The sequence below is a fragment of the Pholis gunnellus genome (genome assembly GCF_910591455.1).
Source record: "Pholis gunnellus genome assembly, chromosome: 21".
Lineage (NCBI taxonomy): Eukaryota > Metazoa > Chordata > Actinopteri > Perciformes > Pholidae > Pholis > Pholis gunnellus.
The window spans coordinates 15,767,711-15,787,753 of record NC_136548.1 but is presented as its reverse complement, the minus strand read 5'-3'; the positions used below and the strand labels follow the sequence as shown (position 1 = coordinate 15,787,753).

At 44.7% G+C, this 20,043-nt stretch overlaps 1 protein-coding gene across 3 annotated transcripts; it reads right to left on the bottom strand.

Annotated features, from left to right (window-relative positions):
• Nucleotides 1-389: 389 nt before the first annotated feature.
• cdc42ep4b (CDC42 effector protein (Rho GTPase binding) 4b) lies at nucleotides 390-18,872 on the bottom strand. Of its 3 annotated transcripts, XM_079183213.1 has the most exons (3): nucleotides 10,569-10,628; nucleotides 10,306-10,455; nucleotides 390-4,357 (listed from the first exon to the last, which is right to left on the bottom strand). In XM_079183213.1, exon 3 carries the CDS (start codon nucleotides 4,163-4,165, stop codon nucleotides 3,146-3,148), a length of 1,020 nt encoding a protein of 339 aa, XP_079039339.1. In that variant the 5' UTR covers nucleotides 4,166-4,357; nucleotides 10,306-10,455; nucleotides 10,569-10,628; the 3' UTR covers nucleotides 390-3,145. The 3 variants fall into 3 exon arrangements, with proteins under 3 accessions (XP_079039339.1, XP_079039338.1, XP_079039340.1); XM_079183212.1 differs by lacking the exons at nucleotides 10,306-10,455; nucleotides 10,569-10,628 and adding an exon at nucleotides 18,680-18,872; XM_079183214.1 differs by lacking the exons at nucleotides 10,306-10,455; nucleotides 10,569-10,628 and adding an exon at nucleotides 10,790-10,875.
• Nucleotides 18,873-20,043: the final 1,171 nt, after the last annotated feature.

Genomic DNA, 20,043 nt, shown 5'->3' with positions numbered 1-20,043 from the left:
CCAGGTTTGAGTGTTTCAAGCATCTTCATGCTTTATCAAGCAACCTCCCAAGCCTTACAAAAATCAATGGCAGGCTGGAGGGCTCAAATTAGCTAACAAGACTCATCTTGCCCATACTGTGGAATCTTATAAACAAGGTTTTACCTTTCATTTCAGGGTTATTTATGGAGAATAATACACTGCCGAGTGGGAGTTTGTTAAACTGAGGACGTGGCTGGACCTCTTAAAGCAGCTCCCGCAGTATGAATTCATTGAAGGTCAGATTTCATTTGCCTATCGTGGAAGCAGAATGTGAATAAACTTGCCTCAGAGTTTGAAAATGAGGCGGCCTCCTGCGGTGACAGACTCACGGAGATGAAACAAAAAAAAACAGTTGAGTCGTGTTTAAAGATTACCAGCTTTCTCTTTTTATTGAAAAATATAGCTGTTATTTCAAAGAAAGGAGAGTGAGGAAGGTAAATATATTAATATACTGTAAAACCAGAATAAGCAGAAGGAAAAGAAAACAGTACATACTTGGCATAACACTACAGCCACTGAATAGAAAACAAAGAAAACATTCAACAGCAGAACTCGGAGCCACTTTCTTCACAGTCCTTATCTTTCTTTATTTTGCCACCACAGCTGTCCGGGCACAGACAACTTTAAAGCAGACCTGAGGCAGAGTATCAGCACATTCCTCTATAATGGTTTATTCTGGCCTTTCCTTCAAAAGAAACACCAGAAACGTCAAAAAGGTTAACGCAAATCACAAAGTATTTCAGCGTACTTTAGTGTACTTTCCCATGATGCTCTGTTTGCCTCTTCCAAATTCACTTGGGAATACAAATTTGGCCGCGATTGTGCCGTTTAGTGTTAAAGCCGCTCGCGTTCTTCTGGTTCTCACGCTGCTGATAAAGACTGTAATCATCGATGGCACAAATTATATTTACATTACTAGATTATAACAATGGCAGATGAGTGTTTTTTTTTCTCTCAGGTTTTCCATTTCTCGGTAACGAACATGAAGGATTGAAGCAAACAATCAACCAACCGCACAATGGATCAATAGAAGTAAAAGACATCGTACAATTTGGCCCGTTTACGTTAAAATATAAAAGAGTTCCGACTCAAATCATACTGCATATCTATACATAAGTAAACAAACGAACGAGAAAATTAAACAAAATCAAACATCCTGCTAACATACTTGGCAATTTCCCTCCAGATCTCTCACAATGTCAGAACTTCTCGCAACCTGTTTCATGAAGACGTTTTTTTTACCCAAAACATTTCAGTAACCTCGAGGCAGAATGGCACAGCATCCTGATTCCATCTACACACACAGGAAATTCAAAGCTCCCATTTGACATGGCAATTAGTTTTCTAACACTAAAGGAAAAAAAAAAAAGAAAAAAGGTCAGACATTAATCATGGATACCGGAAAGAGCACACCTCTCTGCGTGCCTTCTTTAGAAGTGAAAGTGACCTGGAGGAGCCTGCTGAGCGAGCGTGTATTAGAAGACACAGGAAAGCCAAAGACTAAACAGCCCACCTGTCTGCTCCTGACCCTGCTGTTTCTGGAGCAGTTCCAGCTGGTTGGGGGCCAATAATCCAGCACATGTAATGAGTAGACAGGGAAAGGCCAGATGATGGGTTGATTTAATCATCTGTTACCTACTGTGTGATTTGGGTTGTGTAGAGCAGGTGAACGATATGACTTGTGGGGCCAGTTTGGGGGGGGGGGGGGGGGGGGGGGATATCTGCCACTCTCACCGCCCCAGGACACACCTGATGCCCATCTTTCAAGTAGCTGCGCTCCAACAACACTTTGTACATGTTTTCACATCCTCTGCCTTTAGAGACAAGCCTGAGCGCATGTCTAGAGGAAGAGGAGTCTGCTGGATAGAGCCAAAGCTATTAATTGATAGAACAATTCTTCTACTGCAACAACTCCCTTTCAAACTTTGTACATGCCTCTCTGCTGACCTGCTGTCCTACCAACCTCAGTGATGATGTGATGACTCAGAAATACACAATCAACACTTCTGTCCTGTTGCGATGAATACAGAACACATACATAAGGCCTTCTTTTTTTCTTTTAGCAAATTAAAAAAAAACCTTCACTCGCAGCGGACGATTTTGTAAAACAGAAGTCATTGTCGTCCGATACAGCCTTACCGTGACGGTGATTGCAGGAGTGATAGAACATTTGATGTCTACTTGAGTAATTAAGTGCCATGCAGCCAACTCCTACGGACAGAAGCTATAGCTCACTCTGTAGTACCATTAAGACGTTTTTTTGTAAGACATGTCAGAAACCCCCCATAAAACTAAACTTTAAAGATCTAGCAGTGCACATTGAGAATAATCCATCCCTTATCAAAATGTATGAAAAACTAAACACAGCTCTCTGTGAATTTACAAAATGAAGACAGCGTTAAAATAATAAAACTACCAAACTCAAATACAACAGGCTACTGTAGAGCGACTTCCAGATACTCTATGTACATAAAGTAAAACTAAATAAACAGAAATCGCCCCTTTGAGTCCGACAGGGACAAAAAGTAAAATCTACTTTATCTAATTAGTGTCAATAAGACTCCATGAACACTCCCCACACTCAGGGAATTCAACGCTATCGGAGTTTCCCCTCTCGTCCTCTTCCTGGTTCAGAATCTGTGGTGCACGTCCACATCTGGTTTGTGACCTCGCGTGTCCCTCACCATCACACTCCAAATGTGATATTTGTGTGATTGACAAATGGGGGGTACAGCTCTCCAACACTGTGGTCATGATGATTTGTAATGCGGACAAATTTGAAGGACAAAGGCTTAGAACACGAGAGAGTCGGTCTTTTGGGGAATTGGAGAATTCCCCGATCATGAGTTTGACATTGCAGAAATGTGCAACAATCGACGAACCCGGAACCTTTATGAAGTCATTGTGTGAGCCAGTCTGTATGCACTGGGCTCATACCTCCTTACTACAGCACAGTGAATAAGGCTTTGTTGGTTTATGATGTTGAACAACGTGTGCAGAGATACGATTGATCTACAAGCAGCTTAAAGCAGATGTGGCCCTGCCTCTAAATCCCTCCCATCTTTTCCAGCTTGGTCCTTCTCAATTAGTGTCCTCTGAGACTGTTCACGGCAACGAAACCAGTCTACACTCGAATCTCATCGTCGTCCTCATCGTCCATGTAGGTGAACTCTCGGTCTTCCTCCCCACGGGGCGAACTGTACTTTGCACTGTCCGTGTCGGCGTCGTGGAGCTGGTACTGAGGTTTCTCCTCAGTGACCGAGCCGGAGCTGGACACGGAGTAGCTGTCCAGGTTGTGGTGGTTGTTGTTCCTGGTGGGTAGCTCTGGGGTGTAGGGATCCACCGCGGGCTTCTGCTGGTACATGCTGCGGGGTGGCCTTGCAGGGGCCTGCTCCTCCACTTCATCATCTATGTGGGGAATGAGGGAGGGCGACGCGCGGCCCTCGCTGCCTTTCCCCTCTTCGTAGCCGAGGTCGTCCTCCTCCCAGCCTCTCTTTTCCATCACGCTCAAGATGTCCCCGAGCATGGAGGGCCCCAAGTCGATGTGGAAGGACATCATAGACTCTGCGTGCTTCATGCCGCCTCCCTTGGGCATGGATGGGGGCAAATCTGTAAGTTCGCCAAAATTACGCTCGTCGAACTCCGCATCCAATGTCGCCATCGCCGCGGCTCCATTTACCGGCTTGCTTTCAATCTCCGACAGCTTCTTCATGGGGCTCGAGGACACACTCTTTGGCAGTTTGCCGCCTCGGTTTGTATCCTCTTCGTTTAGGTAAGGCAGGGATATGGCGTTTTTCACGAAGGTGGACGGGCCACCAGAGGGCGCCATCATATTGTAGTCATACTTGTCCCCCCGGTTTACTGACTGGGAGCGCTTGCTGCTTCTGAAGGTGCGGGACAGCAGCCCTGGTTTGGGGCCCGGGGAGCTGTGCTTTGTTGCCTGCTTGGCTTCCGGCTCCCTGGGGGGTTCCCCTGATCGGGTGCTAAGAAACGTAGTGTCCCCAAAGGCGTCGCCTCCCCTGCCAACGTGCATGGTGTGGCGGAAGTCCCCCAATGGAGAGCTGATCATCTCCGCGGTGAGGTCGGCCCGAGACCGCCGCTTCGACTGGTTAGAGTTGTTCACCAGCTGCTTGAGTATAGGCATGATGGCAGTCTGACTTCAAATCCACAGAGAGAAATTAAACTAGGGTTCTGTGGGAGTTCAGGAGAGTTCCCTCCCAAATACAATGTTGGCAGTTGTACGAGATGTTGTCAAAGAAAGTATAATTCCAGGTGTTTAATGTGCGCAGCCATTCTGGTCCTCCAGCTCGGGTTTCATCTCTACCTTTGGATCAGCCTGTGAAGAAGAGAACAGAGAGCATTAAAACCACATCAGTACTTATGTCCTTGGCAGGCAATGTGGAAACATGCAATTAATAAGAGACACCATTTCATTCTGCTGCAAAAGTACCCAACCACTTCAAATGCTTCACTAAAGAGCTGTGCCTATTCATCTCTCATCCCCCACGATCACATTGCTCACCCCGTGTCCTGATCGGCATCGAGTACGGAAACTTGCTTTGCCAGAGCTTCAAAACGAAGCCTCACTTGAGTGGCGCTAAACTCACAAAACTTTTTATATATTCAGCGGTTTGAGGTTGTTATGCAACAGTGAAGAAAAGCTTTCCAGTGCAAAGTCCACAGCACCTGGCTCACCTTTCTACAGAAAGCAGTAATGATATCCTGAGTGAAGCCTACCAAGGCAAAATAAGTTCCCATTCAAATGTGTCGGTACAATTCTTCTGGTACATTTATTTAGTTCCCCCCCTAAAAACTCTAATAGGCTGCTGTCACATTCGCTTTTTCCAAGTGGCTGCAGTGTCCGCTGCCTCTGCTGTGCTTTAGTTCCCATTTAGGCCCCTGGCTGTTACATAACCAGCGAGACACAGGATACAGGGAGCCGGGGCAGTTCAAGCTGGCACAAAAAATAAAAAAATAATGAAGTGGAAGCAGCACAGCTCAGAAAGTTCAGATCTGCTACATTCTGTCTCTAACCTTCCCATCGTCGAGAGACAAAATGTTTCCATCGCTGCCTTCTTTGTGTTATTCTCACAGTTCGGGCTTTTGTCTTTTTAGCCTTGAAGGCAGTTCGAGAGCCTCTAACAGAATATTTTGTTCCACAAGTCACTGCTTCAATAACAGTTTTTCACTAAACCTACATGAACGGCACAATTTGACCTACGTGTGCCTATCTCATCTACTTGGTAATGACCAAGTCATTAAGTTGTATTATTGTTCTCATGTGAGGAAAGCAGGCTGCTCTTGGTTTACTGCAGCTCACCTTGATCCTGTACTTGCGCTGATTTTCTTTGACTCAAGCGGATAAAAGCGCTCCTTTCATAGACCAAACTGTCCTCACGTCACCAGCCCTGAAACATGACCTTAAATCAGAATCAAGTGGAGAAAAAGGTTTAAAAAAAAACACCCACGTATGTGCTAGCTCCATGTGTTAATGGCATTAACAAAGGTTTCAACTGTTTTAGCCAGACAGCTGTCCCATCATTCTCAAACTGCAGCTAAAGCCCACGCTCCAGGGCCTGTATGTGTATCCCCACAGTGAATGAATGGGGGCTTCACTCAACAATATTCCAAAAGGAACGTCATCCATGAAAACATTAGCATCTCTGACAATAACCCATTCAACTGGCAAGGCAACTGTAGCACTAGAGGGAACAGAGGGCGGTTTCATGGATGATAAAAGCGTGCGCTGTTTGTTGGTTTTTTTGTTTGCCGCTCTTTCAAAAACGGGAGAGATCATCTCCAAAGAGAACTGAACTCTATCCACTGCCGGAGGTTTTATCCTCATCATTCAACAACTTCATTCAAGATTTCTTCTGTTGTTCTGCTGCTGTTAATGGCGACGATGCACTGTGCCCACAGCAGCAAAGAAGATGGCACAAAAGACGGGCAAACAAAGAGCAACGGCTTTGACAAATAACACTTGAAAAGCTCATATTCAAACTTCTATTTAAAAAAAGCCATTTGAGTTCAAGTTCACACCCTTATACCAACAACTGGAGTAGGCTTACTGTTAGGACGGCTATTTAAACAGCAACTGGATGCCAAACTATAAGATCATAGCGCGGAGCAAACAAACACCCACAAAGTCCCTCAGCGTCGACTCACAGTCGTAACGCAGTACGATCTATTATTAGCTAAACCGCTTATTGCTTCACGCCTTGAGCAGTAGCCAATTAGCATCCGCTGCACAAAAAGGCTGCTGAATGTGTGACTGGCCACTCAAACGGATGTGTTCCTCCCCGCTGCCCAGAGTTTTGCATTTCTCTCCGGCAACATCCGAGCAGAGCGACGGCGACCAGGCGAGCTTCCTGTCTGTAAGCCGGCTGGAGACGGCGAGAGAGAGATTTGATCTCCTACATGGAGAGATCGGCTCATTCAGATGGACGGATTAACCCTTCCTGGGAGGCCACATGCAGGGCAATAAGACAATCCCCCACGGTGCTATAGCTGAAGGGGAATGCCTTTGATGTGCCGCGTCACTCCCAAGACATTCAACCTCTGCATAAAATATGTCGGCGGGTGCTCGAATATCAAAAAGGTGCAAAACCCCACACCTTTAGTCCTTCCAGGAAATGGCCCATTTAATGTCTATCTGGGCCCCTTTGGTGTTTGATGAGGAATAGTTCAACCCCCCCCCCCCCCACCCCACCCGGATCACCAAGACCCCATTATTGTGGGCATGACAAAAGATGAAGTACGGCCTGCAGGCAGTCCTGTCATATTCAGTTGCAGCCTTTCAGTACTTCTTACACGATAAATCATGGAGAATGGCAGTGTTATGAATACTAAAAGCCTCTTTAATGCCGTGCATAGCAAATTGTAGCTGTTAAATGTTAAACATATTTTTTTTTCCAGTTGTTCTCGTAAGTCTATCAACGCTTTCTCTGAATCAGTGTTCAGCATCGAGTCAAACTTAAGCCCGATTATATCTTTTAAACAACATACCTGCTCTTTTTCTCGATAATAGAATATTCATATTTACAAAGTAAACAAATACATCAATTTTGATAAGTTATCACAATTCTTACACATAGAACAAATAACCATTTTGGGGCTCTTTTTTATTTGGAAAATGTGTAATGTACTCATTTGTAGAACCATCAGGCAGAGTGGAATATATTTCTGGTTCCAATGATTTTCCATCTACATGTGACAATCTAATACCTCAATCTTTTTGGACTTCAGGTATTTTCATTATTACTGATTTTTCATTTCAGACCCGAGGCCGAGTAGACTGTTCCACTATTTTACCAGGGGGGTGAAGTATGGATTGGAATTAATCTTCTAAGTTATTTTGCCGGTGAAATAAATGAAAGTTAGAAACTTCTTTCACTTCAGCGCCTGGACAGAAACATAGTACACAGCTCTGTGTCCCCAAAACATACAATCAGGTCATACTACTAGGACGTTGCTTTCAATACACGCAGAAACACGCACACAGAGCTACAAATGTCCCATGTCAGAGCAGCACCGTGCCCACAGACGTATTGGGTATTATCTTGTTCGTTTTAGTTGAGAATGATTGCCTCAGCCGCCGTGCCAGCCGGTGACGGAGCCCTTATGTAACCGAACACTCCAAGTGTCACATGACTCCGGCTCAAACTGAGACAAGTGGCGACAGGGCCATGAATGATTAAGAGCATCCTGTGTCGCCGGGCGGACTCCGACAGGCGCAGGGTGACATCATAACGACCACCAGTGCTCGTCAGGGGTTCAGCCTCACTCTTGTAATCCCGTGGATCACAGGCGCTATACAGTCCTCGGCTATCCCGCCGCCACCGTCTCTCTCTCTCTCTCTCTCTCTCTCTCTCCCTCTCTCTCTCCCTCTCCCTCTCCCTCTCTGGTGAAGCGGGTAAAGAGGCCTCGGCTGCTTATCCCGTCACAGCTCGACTGCTGTCACGTTAAAGCCACAGTCGTACACACTGACTGCGATCGCTTCTGGTGTTTATTTCTGACTGCGCTTTAAATTCTCAAAATAGAGACAGAAAGAGGATCCATCATTTATTCACAAGGAGCAAGCCTCCATGCGAGCGTAAAGTGTAATTACACAACAGTGATGGGAGCCCGGATATTGTCTGACAGGTTTCTTTGATATCTATAGAATATAAAAAAATGGGGATACAAGCAAGATATGCTTCTCCTCCTGGGACAGCATATATTGACAATGGTGGGTTTATCGGTTACCCAAAAAGTCACGCTGGGATGTTTCCATATCCAATACCAGAGATGTGTTTGGACATCAACATTGAGGCGTATCATTAAAAAGCTGAGGAAACTGTGGTCAACAACACTTCCACTGGTAAACAAATGCAAAGGAAAAAGAAAATAGTCAAGGAAAATGATTGGTAAGAATGCAACATTTCTTCATTTTAGACCAGACGACCGTATACAACTCTAGCACTCGCTTTCTGATTTGAAATACTATTATAAGTGTAGTTTGAATCTTTTCTCGTCCAACCTTCAGTCCTCATGTTTAAGTTCAACACAGACATGTTTCTGCTTTGTTTAACCTTCAATCTGCTCCGTTGTTCAACCCTATTGTCAGCTCCATTGACATGCAAATGAATATACGAGTCAGCCGACGCCATCTATGACATTGCTAATCGATTAATCAATGGCGCTGCATAAGAATGGAAAGTTCTCAACTCTGACAAAGAAGGTCGGCGAACTTCATTCGCAGCCTCCGGCCCAAACGTGGGATTCCCACGGAGGGAGAGGACGCCGACAACATGGACCCTGCCTAATACACACTACAAGCTGCATTTAGGTTGTAATATATATATCCTAATAAACGGTTTTATTTCTAGTTTAATAATCTTACTCAATGTTTCTATGAGTCCCATTTTTGTCGTCTAAACACAAAAACTGTTGAAGTGAAATGAAGGAACTAGGAGACCTCATCAACTATGTATGAATCCGCCTCACACGTCTTTGTGCGAGCTCATTAGCACATCCTCCCTCTCGAGCCGCTGCGTTTCTCCCAAGTCTCCTCCAGTCCGACAGCTACTTATTGTCCTTAACTCACCGCACAGGCAGCGGAAGCAAACACTGTTTATGTAGCGTGCAAACCCAGCCTTCCCTAACCCAGCCTTCCCTAACCCAGCCTTCCCTAACCCAGCCTTCCCTAACCCAGCCTTCCCTAACCCAGCCTTCCCTCGCTTTAGAACATACCTGAACAGTGACGCAGAAGGTCTTAAAAGAATGTGCGACTGATACAGTGACATTAGTAATGTCACATGTAATGTGACGGCCTGTTAGCGACACATCACACCGAGCTAATCTTTTGTCCTGACTGCAGGCTACAATATGAACCCGTTCTTCCTGTTCAACGTCATATCTACTCAAACAGCTCGAGGGCTAACCCCGTATGACAAACGGCAGAAACATCTTGAGCAGAGGCAGACCAGAGGACACGACTGTTGAGAACAGCTGTATGATCCCACGGTAAACAGATCCTGTGCAGGTCATTCTACATGGAGAGCTCTGTACTCACTTATTCAACACTCTGAGAGGAAACAGTAAGCGTTAACTGGAACGGTTGTTGCTCCTCCTGTACTGATCTGATGCCAAAAAAAACACAACTCTTAACACATTACTGTAAAAACTGAGTGTGTTTAGTGTTTGCATGTGTGACTCCAATGCAGAGGAGGACGACGAAAAGAGGAGTAAAAAGCAGAAGTTTGTCTTTTTCTTCAAATTCAGCAAAAAAAAATGTATAATTTGAAATCTTGTGACCTCTTACTGGACTCTCACTACTCCTCAGAAGAGTGTACCATCTTTAATCAATTATTAATGTATCGTCTTACTATATTCTACTGAGGAGGATGTGAGTTGTGATTGGAAGTTAAAGACAAAACTTCTTGAGCGAAGTCATTTTTTTGTCAACTTCTTTAAAAAAAAAGGCCTTTATGCTTTGAGAGGCAGACATGAGAGCATGCTTGTTAGACATTAAAGATTAACAGAACGGTTTTGGTGAGGAAGCTCGAATTTAAACAAAACTTTACTTTTACTAATCTTCTGAGAGCCCGTTGAATTCAATTACTTGTCCTTACATAACACAGCGCTGTTAAATGTAACTATGCGTCCTAAAGCGTTACGCCGTTAAGAGGAAAACGTGTTCTGAATAATATGCAACAATACTTAAACTAAGCTAATTGGAAGGCACGTGTGTAAAGATAAAGTTTGAATCATGTGGGAGTTGCCACCATTATGTCACATTATTACCTGCTAAACGTCATGCTGGCAGGTTCTAGTCACGGTGGAAAAGTGCATCACAGCCTTCGTATAATATCACCAGATATATGAATATTCTTATATGGCAACAATTTGATTTAAAGACGGTAGCGATATAGCTGCTCCTACCACGGGCTGGACCTGAGAGGAGAGGAGAGATGTTTAGTGCTTTATCCGCAGAAGACTGACAAGATAGTGAACACTCATCATGTTTATGTAGAAACGCTTTGGGAGATAAGTTCGCGAAAACATACCGACATCAGCAGGATTGTTGCCCAATGTTCTACGCGCCCTCTGTACGCGTGTTGGCCTCCAGCGCCCCTAATGCTGCACAGGCAGAAACAAAACCACGGGAGGATTAAGGGCAGCGTGCTCGACGAGAGCAAATAAAACCAGCGTGCGACACGAGCTCAGGACGAACAAACTCCACACCTCCGTCAGCGTCTAGAGAAATAAAACACACAAACAAACAAACCTCCAGCTGCTGCTGCTCACCAGCCAGCCCTACGCTGTGAGACTCCAAAATCCATCTTCTATCACATTTGGTGTGTTGCACAAAGCTCCCGTCATGACCCCAGCACACTCAATAACACAATCACCACGTGACTGGGTTGAGTGATTTTCTTTTTCTTTATCTCTACAAATCCTGATATCCAGAAGCAGAGGACTCCTCCGAACGACCGCTCTGTGTTCCCAGTCAAACCGGCACAGTTAGGGTCGGATACTGGGTGTGCTGCAGCCAGAGAGGGGGAAAGAGGAACATGTTTCTTGATTATGTAATAAGCTAAGTGTGAATAATATCCTGAGTAAAAATGTGAAGGGACACAACCTCGCCCACGTGGACCAACAATACCGCAGGGATGTTTTTCGGCACAGATGGAGGCACTGGAGAGAAACACACCCTCAAAAGGGGCGGCAGAGGGTGTCACCACATTGGATTCACTCAGTCATGCCAGCACAGTGACAGACGTTCTCTCTCCGTGTCCCTCATTAAGCCTACAGTGGAGGGATTGTACTACACTGTGTGTGTGTGTGTGTGTGCTTGAGAGCGTGCACACGACTACACGTCTAATTAATAGCTGAAATCCGCCCCATCGGTCTGCGACAAATAGACGGCATGAACGCCTGGTACCAGAGGACGGGATCTCAGCCAAGTGGTTGAATCGTCCGTCCAATCGTCGTTGGACGACACAACAAAGCAGAATTTCTACTGAGGGTTGTGCTAAAAAGGACAGAGAGGGGAATGCAAAATGCTCCGTTACAGCGGCGACGCCAAAGCCACAGTTGGCTTGCACAATCGTTAATGAGTTCAAATAGTTTACTGGCAATATCGGCGGCTATTCTTTTCAAAGGAAAGAGGGTCAGAAGCACTAACGAGTAGCTCAGAATGAGACCTTTGGGGAACAAAAATCACCCAAGAAGATAAACCAGTGGGACAATCTGTTATACTCTACAGAACCAGGACACGTACACACTTTGGTGAAACCAGCAGGAGGCCTCTCGGTGTACCGGGAAGATAAAGTGAGCATTTTCTGTACTGTGTCAACTTCTAAACGGCTTCTGGCCTTTTCTATTTAATAAAAAGTGTTGACAAACCTCCCAGGGTGTTAACTTTAATTGTGACCCACTGCAAAAAAACAAAACACTCGCAGACAATAGAGAACACGCAAGTCCACAAACATCCAACCTGATAGTTATTCACAACAGCTGTCGACAAAGCTAGAAAACAACAAACCCACGACAGGACGGAGACAAAGACTGGAGCGTCTGACCTCGTAAAAGCACATTGTTAACGTAATTGTGCCCTTGATTGATTTACCTACATACACTGTGATTTGGTTAGTGCTGTGTGCGAGGAGGCCACGCTTGCTGCGAGTGTGTGTGTACGTGTAATAGTTACTGCTAAAGTGACTCTTCAGGGAAGCTAAGCACACAGGGACTGATTACATTTCAGCAGCCCAGCTGAGTCACAGTTGATCTGTGTGCTCGCTATAATCCAATATGGACTAAATATGTGCATGGCCGCTAAATTCACGTCATTTTAAGTTGAATAAGCTGTCAGTCTAGTACTAACTAATTAAGGTTTTTATAATCTTTTGGAATCGAGTAAACGTTGCCGTTAATAAAGTAAAAATAAAAACATTTCCAGCCTTGTCAAGCGTGAGGAATTGCTGATTTTATATAATTATAAATTGAGTACATGTGGGTGTTGGAGCGTGGATCGGACAGAACCAGCAATTTGAAGATGAGCACCAGGGTTCAGTATTTGTCACCATATTTTGAGTGCAAGAGTAATTAAAAGTTAGAGGAAACAATCATTAGTTGTAACCACAGAAAGTAAAATGCCAAAGGCATGGAACGCAGATCACATTTCACAAGAGAAAAGCCACAATGGACCAACATTTAATATGTGGCTTCTTGTGTATCTGTCCGCCAGATGATAAAAGTGGAAAATTCTTAGAGATTTCTGGAAAAACCACCTGATTATGTCAGGAATGTCTGCGGTATCGTCGGTGTCATCTTTCTTTCATTTGGTTTTCACATCCGACACATGCTACTTTCATTCGGCAATCAAGCAACAATTTGGATTTCCTGGAAACGTACGTCTGCGAGCATAAAGTTTTCATTAGGGAAGCGCATACAGATGGCCTGTTGTGGCTGCGTTTACATGCATTTAAGCTGTGTGTGTTTGTGTGTGTAAGTGTAAGATTAAAGTCCGTCAACGGCTCCCGCTTAAACTACCGTAAATAGGTTCAAAGGTCGTCTGAGTCACAAACACAGGACTCAAAAACAAAAACACACCCAGTTGGTTCCCAAATGGCTGACTTATTGCTCTGGAACTGAGGAACCAGCAATGTCACACAAAGAACAATAGAAGAGAACGGACAAAAAAAAAACAAGGCAGCTCAGTAGAAGACAGGAACCAAACCCGTTCGACACACCCAAACCACACGCATGTGCCTCTAAAGGAAAACAGATAGCACGTACACTAGACGGGGTTTAAAAGGTGACCCATACGAGTGACACCCACTATTTACCATGATTCACATTCATTTAACACAAAGAGACAAAAGGCCTTTGATGCGTATCTGCCCAGGTAACCTTCCACCACAGTCCATTCACAGCTCTGAATCGCTGACCCAAAAATGTCGTCTAGAGCTCGGGCAGGGAGGAGATATATATATATATATATATATATATATATATATATATATATATATATATATATATATATATATATATATATATTCATATTCACACGAAAACCAGCAACTCTCACCGGATCACCAGATCACCATGTGACCGTTCCCGTGTATTTGTCATAAAGCGGGGCGCAGAGGTGACCACAGTTACGCCAACAGTCCTCTTTTGTCTTTTCAGTGCGCATGAGAGCGAAACCGCCCGTTTGTGTGTGCATGCAGAACAATGAGGGCTCGCTGGACTGTAAACAGGCCAAAGCCGGCACCACAATGACCAGCTGCACCGCCATGTGTGCGTTTTCAATATATACGACCCGGTTGGAGCCGAGTCAATATTTCACCCAACTTGCTGCCGAAAGCAATATTGTGTCATTGACGAACGGCAGCGATGCAATCATTGGTGGTTAATGTTTAACTATTCTATAGATGTCAGCGCTGTTGCTGCTCATGATTACAGTTGATAGAGAAGCGCTTGGATGCTGGATTTTAACAGCAAAGAAAAGGCACTTACAGAGAACTTCTTATCAGACTGTGTCAGCTGATAAACCTGTGTATTCATTTCATCTTATTTACACATTAGAACACAGATAATAGACTAAAGCAAACAGCAGAAAAGTTAAAAACAAAGAAATCTCACATAAAAGACGATATTATTATAATTTAGAAATAATATATATCAAAGTGTCTCTGTAGCTCACATGAATACGAGTGTCCAAACACTTTAAAAGCACTTTCACCAGAAAACGCTACGGGTTCTAGGAATGACGTTCTCAAACAAACCGCAACGATGTGTGGGACAAATCATAACGTTACGCAACATTATATATGAACTGGGTTATTGTCAGCGTCAAACTGTAGGCTGTGTGCAACAACACTATTTGATTAACTCAACAGGGACATGACGATGTATGCTGCTCACAAGATGTCCTGAGATGGAACCACGTCATGTGAAACCCGGGTCGTATTGATAATCAAAACATATTATAAAGGGCTCGCTATCAAGAACAACTCTGTTAATAACCGCAACCAGGACACGGACCTCAGGCTTCTAGCAACTTTCAAAAGAAAAAAAAACTTAATTTGACAGAAATCATCTCAAACACAGGAAATGGACTGGAAATCCCCGTAGCTGCTTTTTATCCCAGAAGCTTTAGGAGGGTAGTGATACTTAGCCATACAAAGTCTCTACTTCATCACGACTAATGGATGAGAATGTAAGAATTACAACCAAAGTTCAAAGCAGCGACACCGATATTACATTACAGTCATTTAGCTGACACTTTTATCCAAAGCAACTTACATTTCAGATGCTATCATACCGTAGGCACAGCTACGGGAGCAATTTTCGGGGTTAAGTGTCTTGCTCAAGGACACATCGACTTGCAACTAGTGGTGCCGGAGCCAGAACCAGGGTTTGAACCATCAACCCTCTGATTGAAAGACGGCCCTGCTCTCCACTCAGCCAGTCGCCCCACATATTACCAACCAGCAAGTCGAAAATGGAAACATAGCTATGACACATGTTCCAAAATATGTTTGTAGTCAGAGAAGAATCCAGAGGATGTTCGTCAGACAGGTGCGCCAGCCGATGATGGACGCTGACGGATCATTTGCATTAAGCAGAAACCGCAGAGGACGTTCTGAAACGTTTGCAATGTGGGCACAACCCAGCAGGCCGGCCACAGTCAGCTTCACTGGAAAACTGCCTTCACCTCAGACGACTGGGTTCTACGCTTCAAACAATCCAATTCAAGACGCAAAACAACGACATGTGCTGTGAGAGTGACGACGGCGTGCTATAGACATAGTGGAGGCTAAAGCTTTGCGCGTATTTTACGTGTGATTTTAAAGCGTGCGCTGAGAAGTTGTGGCGTCGAGCCGTTTTTTTTTTTTTTTAAGAAGCGAGTGAGAGGACATCAGTGCGGCGCGTAAGCCGCAAAAGTAACATTCCTGTTGAACTGGTTATTTTCTGCCACATTGGTCACGTTACACCGACGGTAACCAAAACACGCACAGATCTAAGAGATCACGTGACAGGTGCATACACAAAAGAAGAAGGAGAAAGTGGGCTCTTTTCCCTGGGAACGGACGTGATGTATTGTTGTTTAATGGGATGGTAAAGGGCATGTGGCCCACTGTGCCAGAATCAGCTTTATTTCAGCCGAAGTAACCGGGCTGCAGCCTTGTGCCGAGTATTGAATGGTGATAAGACGTTCAGGGGGTTTGGCTCAAACCCTTTGACACGGTTTGAGCTCTCTTAACTATTCAAAACAAGACAAGTTGAAAGACATCTACTCTTCCACAGATGAAAGAGAACAATAATAAATCAATGGGAAGGACAAATCTGTGGGGTCAGCAGAGGATTAACAGGATAGGGCAGCCAAACAGCAAAAACATATTACTGCTACCAAAATATATTCGTTTTTCTAGGTTAATTCCCAAAAGAAAAACTAATTACTCTTTGGCAAACTTGAAACAAAGGGTTCCCCGCAGACATCGCTTTGTTTAAAGGGACCACGAGCTACTAAGAGGCTGGAACCCACAGAGCTAAATTACAGACTTGTGAATCTCCGTTTTACGGATACTGATCTGGTTCATGTTTTTTTTTCATCCTGATCGAAATTCAAAGTCAAACAAATTCGGCGAAACGCCCCAAAGACATTTGCATAACACTGAGTTCTGCTTCCACGTGAAGTCTGTTCAAAGATTAACCTAAAAACCCTCGGCATGATTTCTGCTCAGAGTTCAAAAGAGCCTGCTGCTTTCTTTGCAGGCGGGGCGACTCCTGTAACGGTCTGAGACAAAACATCTCTGCTCCGGGACTTCAACATAAGCCTTCGACGCTTTCCAGTATCAACTGCTGAAAAAAAAACGACACATCCCGTCACCTTTGAAGGGATTAATAACTCACAGAAACTGGGAGGCTTGCAGAGCCTCAGAGCTCTGGAGTGCATTACTGAAACACGTCCAATAATGGAATAATATTTCAATAAGTGAGGCTTTTTTTCCACATATTACAGCTGCCATTTTGAATCTGACTCAAAGCTGATCCATTTATAGTGACAACTAAAACACAAAATTCCTCCCCCCCCCCCCCCCCTGACTGTAGGAGCTTTTGTGCGGGCCACGTATTTGCAACGACGCCATGCAGCAGAGCCAAAATGTCAAGGCACGCTCCCATCATTCCCCGTCGGCCTCCTACGGAGCAGAGGGATAAAGGTGGGTGGATTATAGCGGCCGCTCACTATTCACATGCCCGAGGCATGGGAAGCAACATACTGCAAGTTATCACATCTGACTCCAGTTAAACAATTTGTGTTTCTTCTCTCAAGTTTACAGTCCATACATTAAACTTCTACTTATTATGGAATCCGGACGCACACAAATAAAAAATACTGACTTGGTGTTGTTTCCCAAGGAAATTAGTTGGCCTCCACTTTAACAAACTGCTCGAGGAACTGTCTGAAGTTTTCTAGAGAGTGCAAATGAGTGTAACTGCCTCCTCCCAGCCCCCCACTCATACGCGCCTTCTTTCCAGTATTAAAAAAAACTGCGATGACCTCAGCGCAGTCACAGTCGGGCAGGTAGCCAGCTTCCTCACTACGCAGCAGCAGTATCCTCCAGAGCTAACTGAAATAGCCTCCATTGCAGTCAGTCAGAGATGACACACACACACACTCACTCACCCCTCCCCTCTGACTCTGCAGTGCACACAATAAGTCTTGATGGAGAGATATATATCTGCCAGCTCTGTCAGCTCTGGAGAAGACGTACAACAAGGAGCTGAAAGGCCTGGAGTGTGCGGGATAACGCTCCACTTCAGTCACTGGAAAAGCACGAGGACGCGTTGAAAAGTGGGGCAGAGTCTGGTCTTGGCCTAAACTTCTCCAGACCTTAAGAGTTGTTCTTATGCTGTGTTTGTGTATGCTTGAGTGTAACAGAGGGGGTCAGAGGGCAACAGTCGTCCAATGAACGCACCAAAGACAAGCCCGTTAGTCAATATGTCCTCCTTTTGTCCAGACCGGCGGTTTAACGACACCGAAGGCTTGATTACTGAATGTGAGCAAGGAATAATTAAACAGAGTTATAAAACGGGCCCGCAGACTTTATGGTCGGCGTAGTTAAAGTCAAGCACGCTACACTATACGGCCCGAGCCTGATGAATGAGGATGGGCAGGTATACGGGCGCGGTGGGTTTTTCCAGAGCGAATTAGCCACTTCATCAGGCATGACGACCACGAGGGCCAAGAACCAGGTCTGTAAACACAAACAGGAGCGACTCACTAATGACGCGGCAAAGTGGACAAATTGGGGAGTGAGGGATATGTGGTGAAAGTAGCCGGGCAGGTTTGTTGGAGCTCTTGGTAAATTCCCAGAGAGTAGCAGAGTATTAAATGTTACGCAACGGTCAGCGAGGAGAACCGGTGCTTTCTGACCCGCTCTGATGAGGAACCATATCCTGCTGCTGGAAATAGTTATGTGGGACTCCCACTTATCCAGCCTCTGTAAACTGAATAAGTAAATTATTAAGAGATTGTCTTCGTATTGTAATTTGTGTCCAACGGTCTGCGGATCATTGGGGACTCCAAATGGGGATGCCAAATGTGCATTCTTTCGCTGTCATTTAACACAGTTAATGATGGCTTATTGTGGCGTTGGCCTTACCTCTAAAACAGAGTTATGCAATTATACAAAGAAGGACTTCTTCGACAAAGTGTGCCTTTCATATTTGGGATCCCATGATATAAAAAAAAGAAGAAGACAGGAGCCCTGCACAACTTCATGGCTGTGATCCAAAAGTAGAATAAATAGAAAAAGTTTCTCAGTGACAGAAGTAAAAAAAGAAAAGGATTCCCACAGTATTTGGGACCTGGAGTGGTGACTTTGATATAGTTACAGTTCGCCCCTGGAGGACACACGGGACGCCAGAGGGCTCATTGTCTCCATGTGGGACAGCCAGGAGCTCGACGAGACTGCAGTGTGCTGATTGACCACAAGCAGGGCTGACATTCAATTGAGATGCAGATTCCACACTTCTCTGACCAAATAAGAGTTAAGTCTGGAAACTATATTTAGACACACCCGACTCTTAGCACTTAGACTCGTCCCTCGCAGACCTAGTTTAAACACCTCTCATAAACAACACCACACGGTGGAAATGTTACCTTTTCTTTGCGGCCCGAGCGAAGGCGAAGTTTCAGGTTATATTCCGCTAAACTTCCCGGAAACACGTGAGGGAACAGCAAGAGCAGGTAGGAGAAGCCTGCGCGTCAGCACGAAGTCAGTTTAGTTTTCCCTCGAACAGGAGAAGCAGCAGAGTTAACGCCAGGACGGTCCCGTTGTTGGTGCTCCAATGTCCGTTTAGTTTGCATGTGTGTGGCGCACAAAGCGGCCCTCCCCCTTCCTCCTCCTTCTCCTCCTCCCTCCTCTCATGTGCCATTGAGCGCCACCTCCTCCTGCGGTTTAAAGGGACAGAGCCCCTTTTATCCACAAACACACAACAATGGGCAGAACTTCAACTTGGTGGGGCTCCCAAGCCCTTCAGTCCAGGACTAATGGCAATTAAATAAGATCATAAAATGGTTGGGCGAAAAGCACACAGCAGTAGGACATTTAAAGGGGAAGACATTTTAAGGAATCGCACTTTCTTACAGAGTTGCTTTAGCTCCATTCCCCCCAAAAGTTACTTTTATTCCAAAGACCTACATTGGGAATTTAAGTCAGTAGATATTTGTTTTTGTTGACTTGAATAAAGCTGTAAAAAGCACTTATTGCTGAATCCAAAGTTATTTTCCATCCTATGTTGTCCACTTAGGACGAGGCTGGACCGGAGGGCTGGGAGGAGGGGTTCAAAGGAGACGCTGGTGCGCTTCATTGATGGGCCCCCCTGGATGAGGAAGATCGCCGGAAGATCCAGGTATTTTCATCTGAATTTTATACTCGAAAGTCAAACTTTTTTTGCTTCACGCACCATTGATCACCCTCAAATTTACGCTACAGACGTGACAGTGGTATCAAATCTCCAATCCAGTCAAAACCCCTGACAAGAAAGCGAAATACATGTATTTCCCAAAGGGGTTGAACTTTTCTCTTAATTCCAGTAGAGTTGTGTTTTTTAAATAATTGATAGACCTGCAATAGTGAGCTTTCATGCCTGCGTGTTGTAAAGGCCTGTGCATTGGGGTTCTTCCTTACTGCTTCTCATGCATGCAACAAGGCACAAACACAAACTTGTGTTGTAATAGTACATTCTGCTTACAGCCTTTTGATTTCAAATACTCACTAAATATTAGAAATGTGCTAGCATGAGCAGATTCAGCAGGAATTGATGTTCTTCCCGTGTATGATTTGTAGCATTAGGGAAAATGTACTGCAAGGTAGCACAATACTATAATTAAAGGTCCAAACACATTGATTTATATTAGTACGAAGGTAATTAAGGTTGACTTGGTGCACTTTACTCCAATTATTTTTGACAACTTCCAGATAACATTAAGGGCCTTTAATTGCACACACCCAAAAACAAATG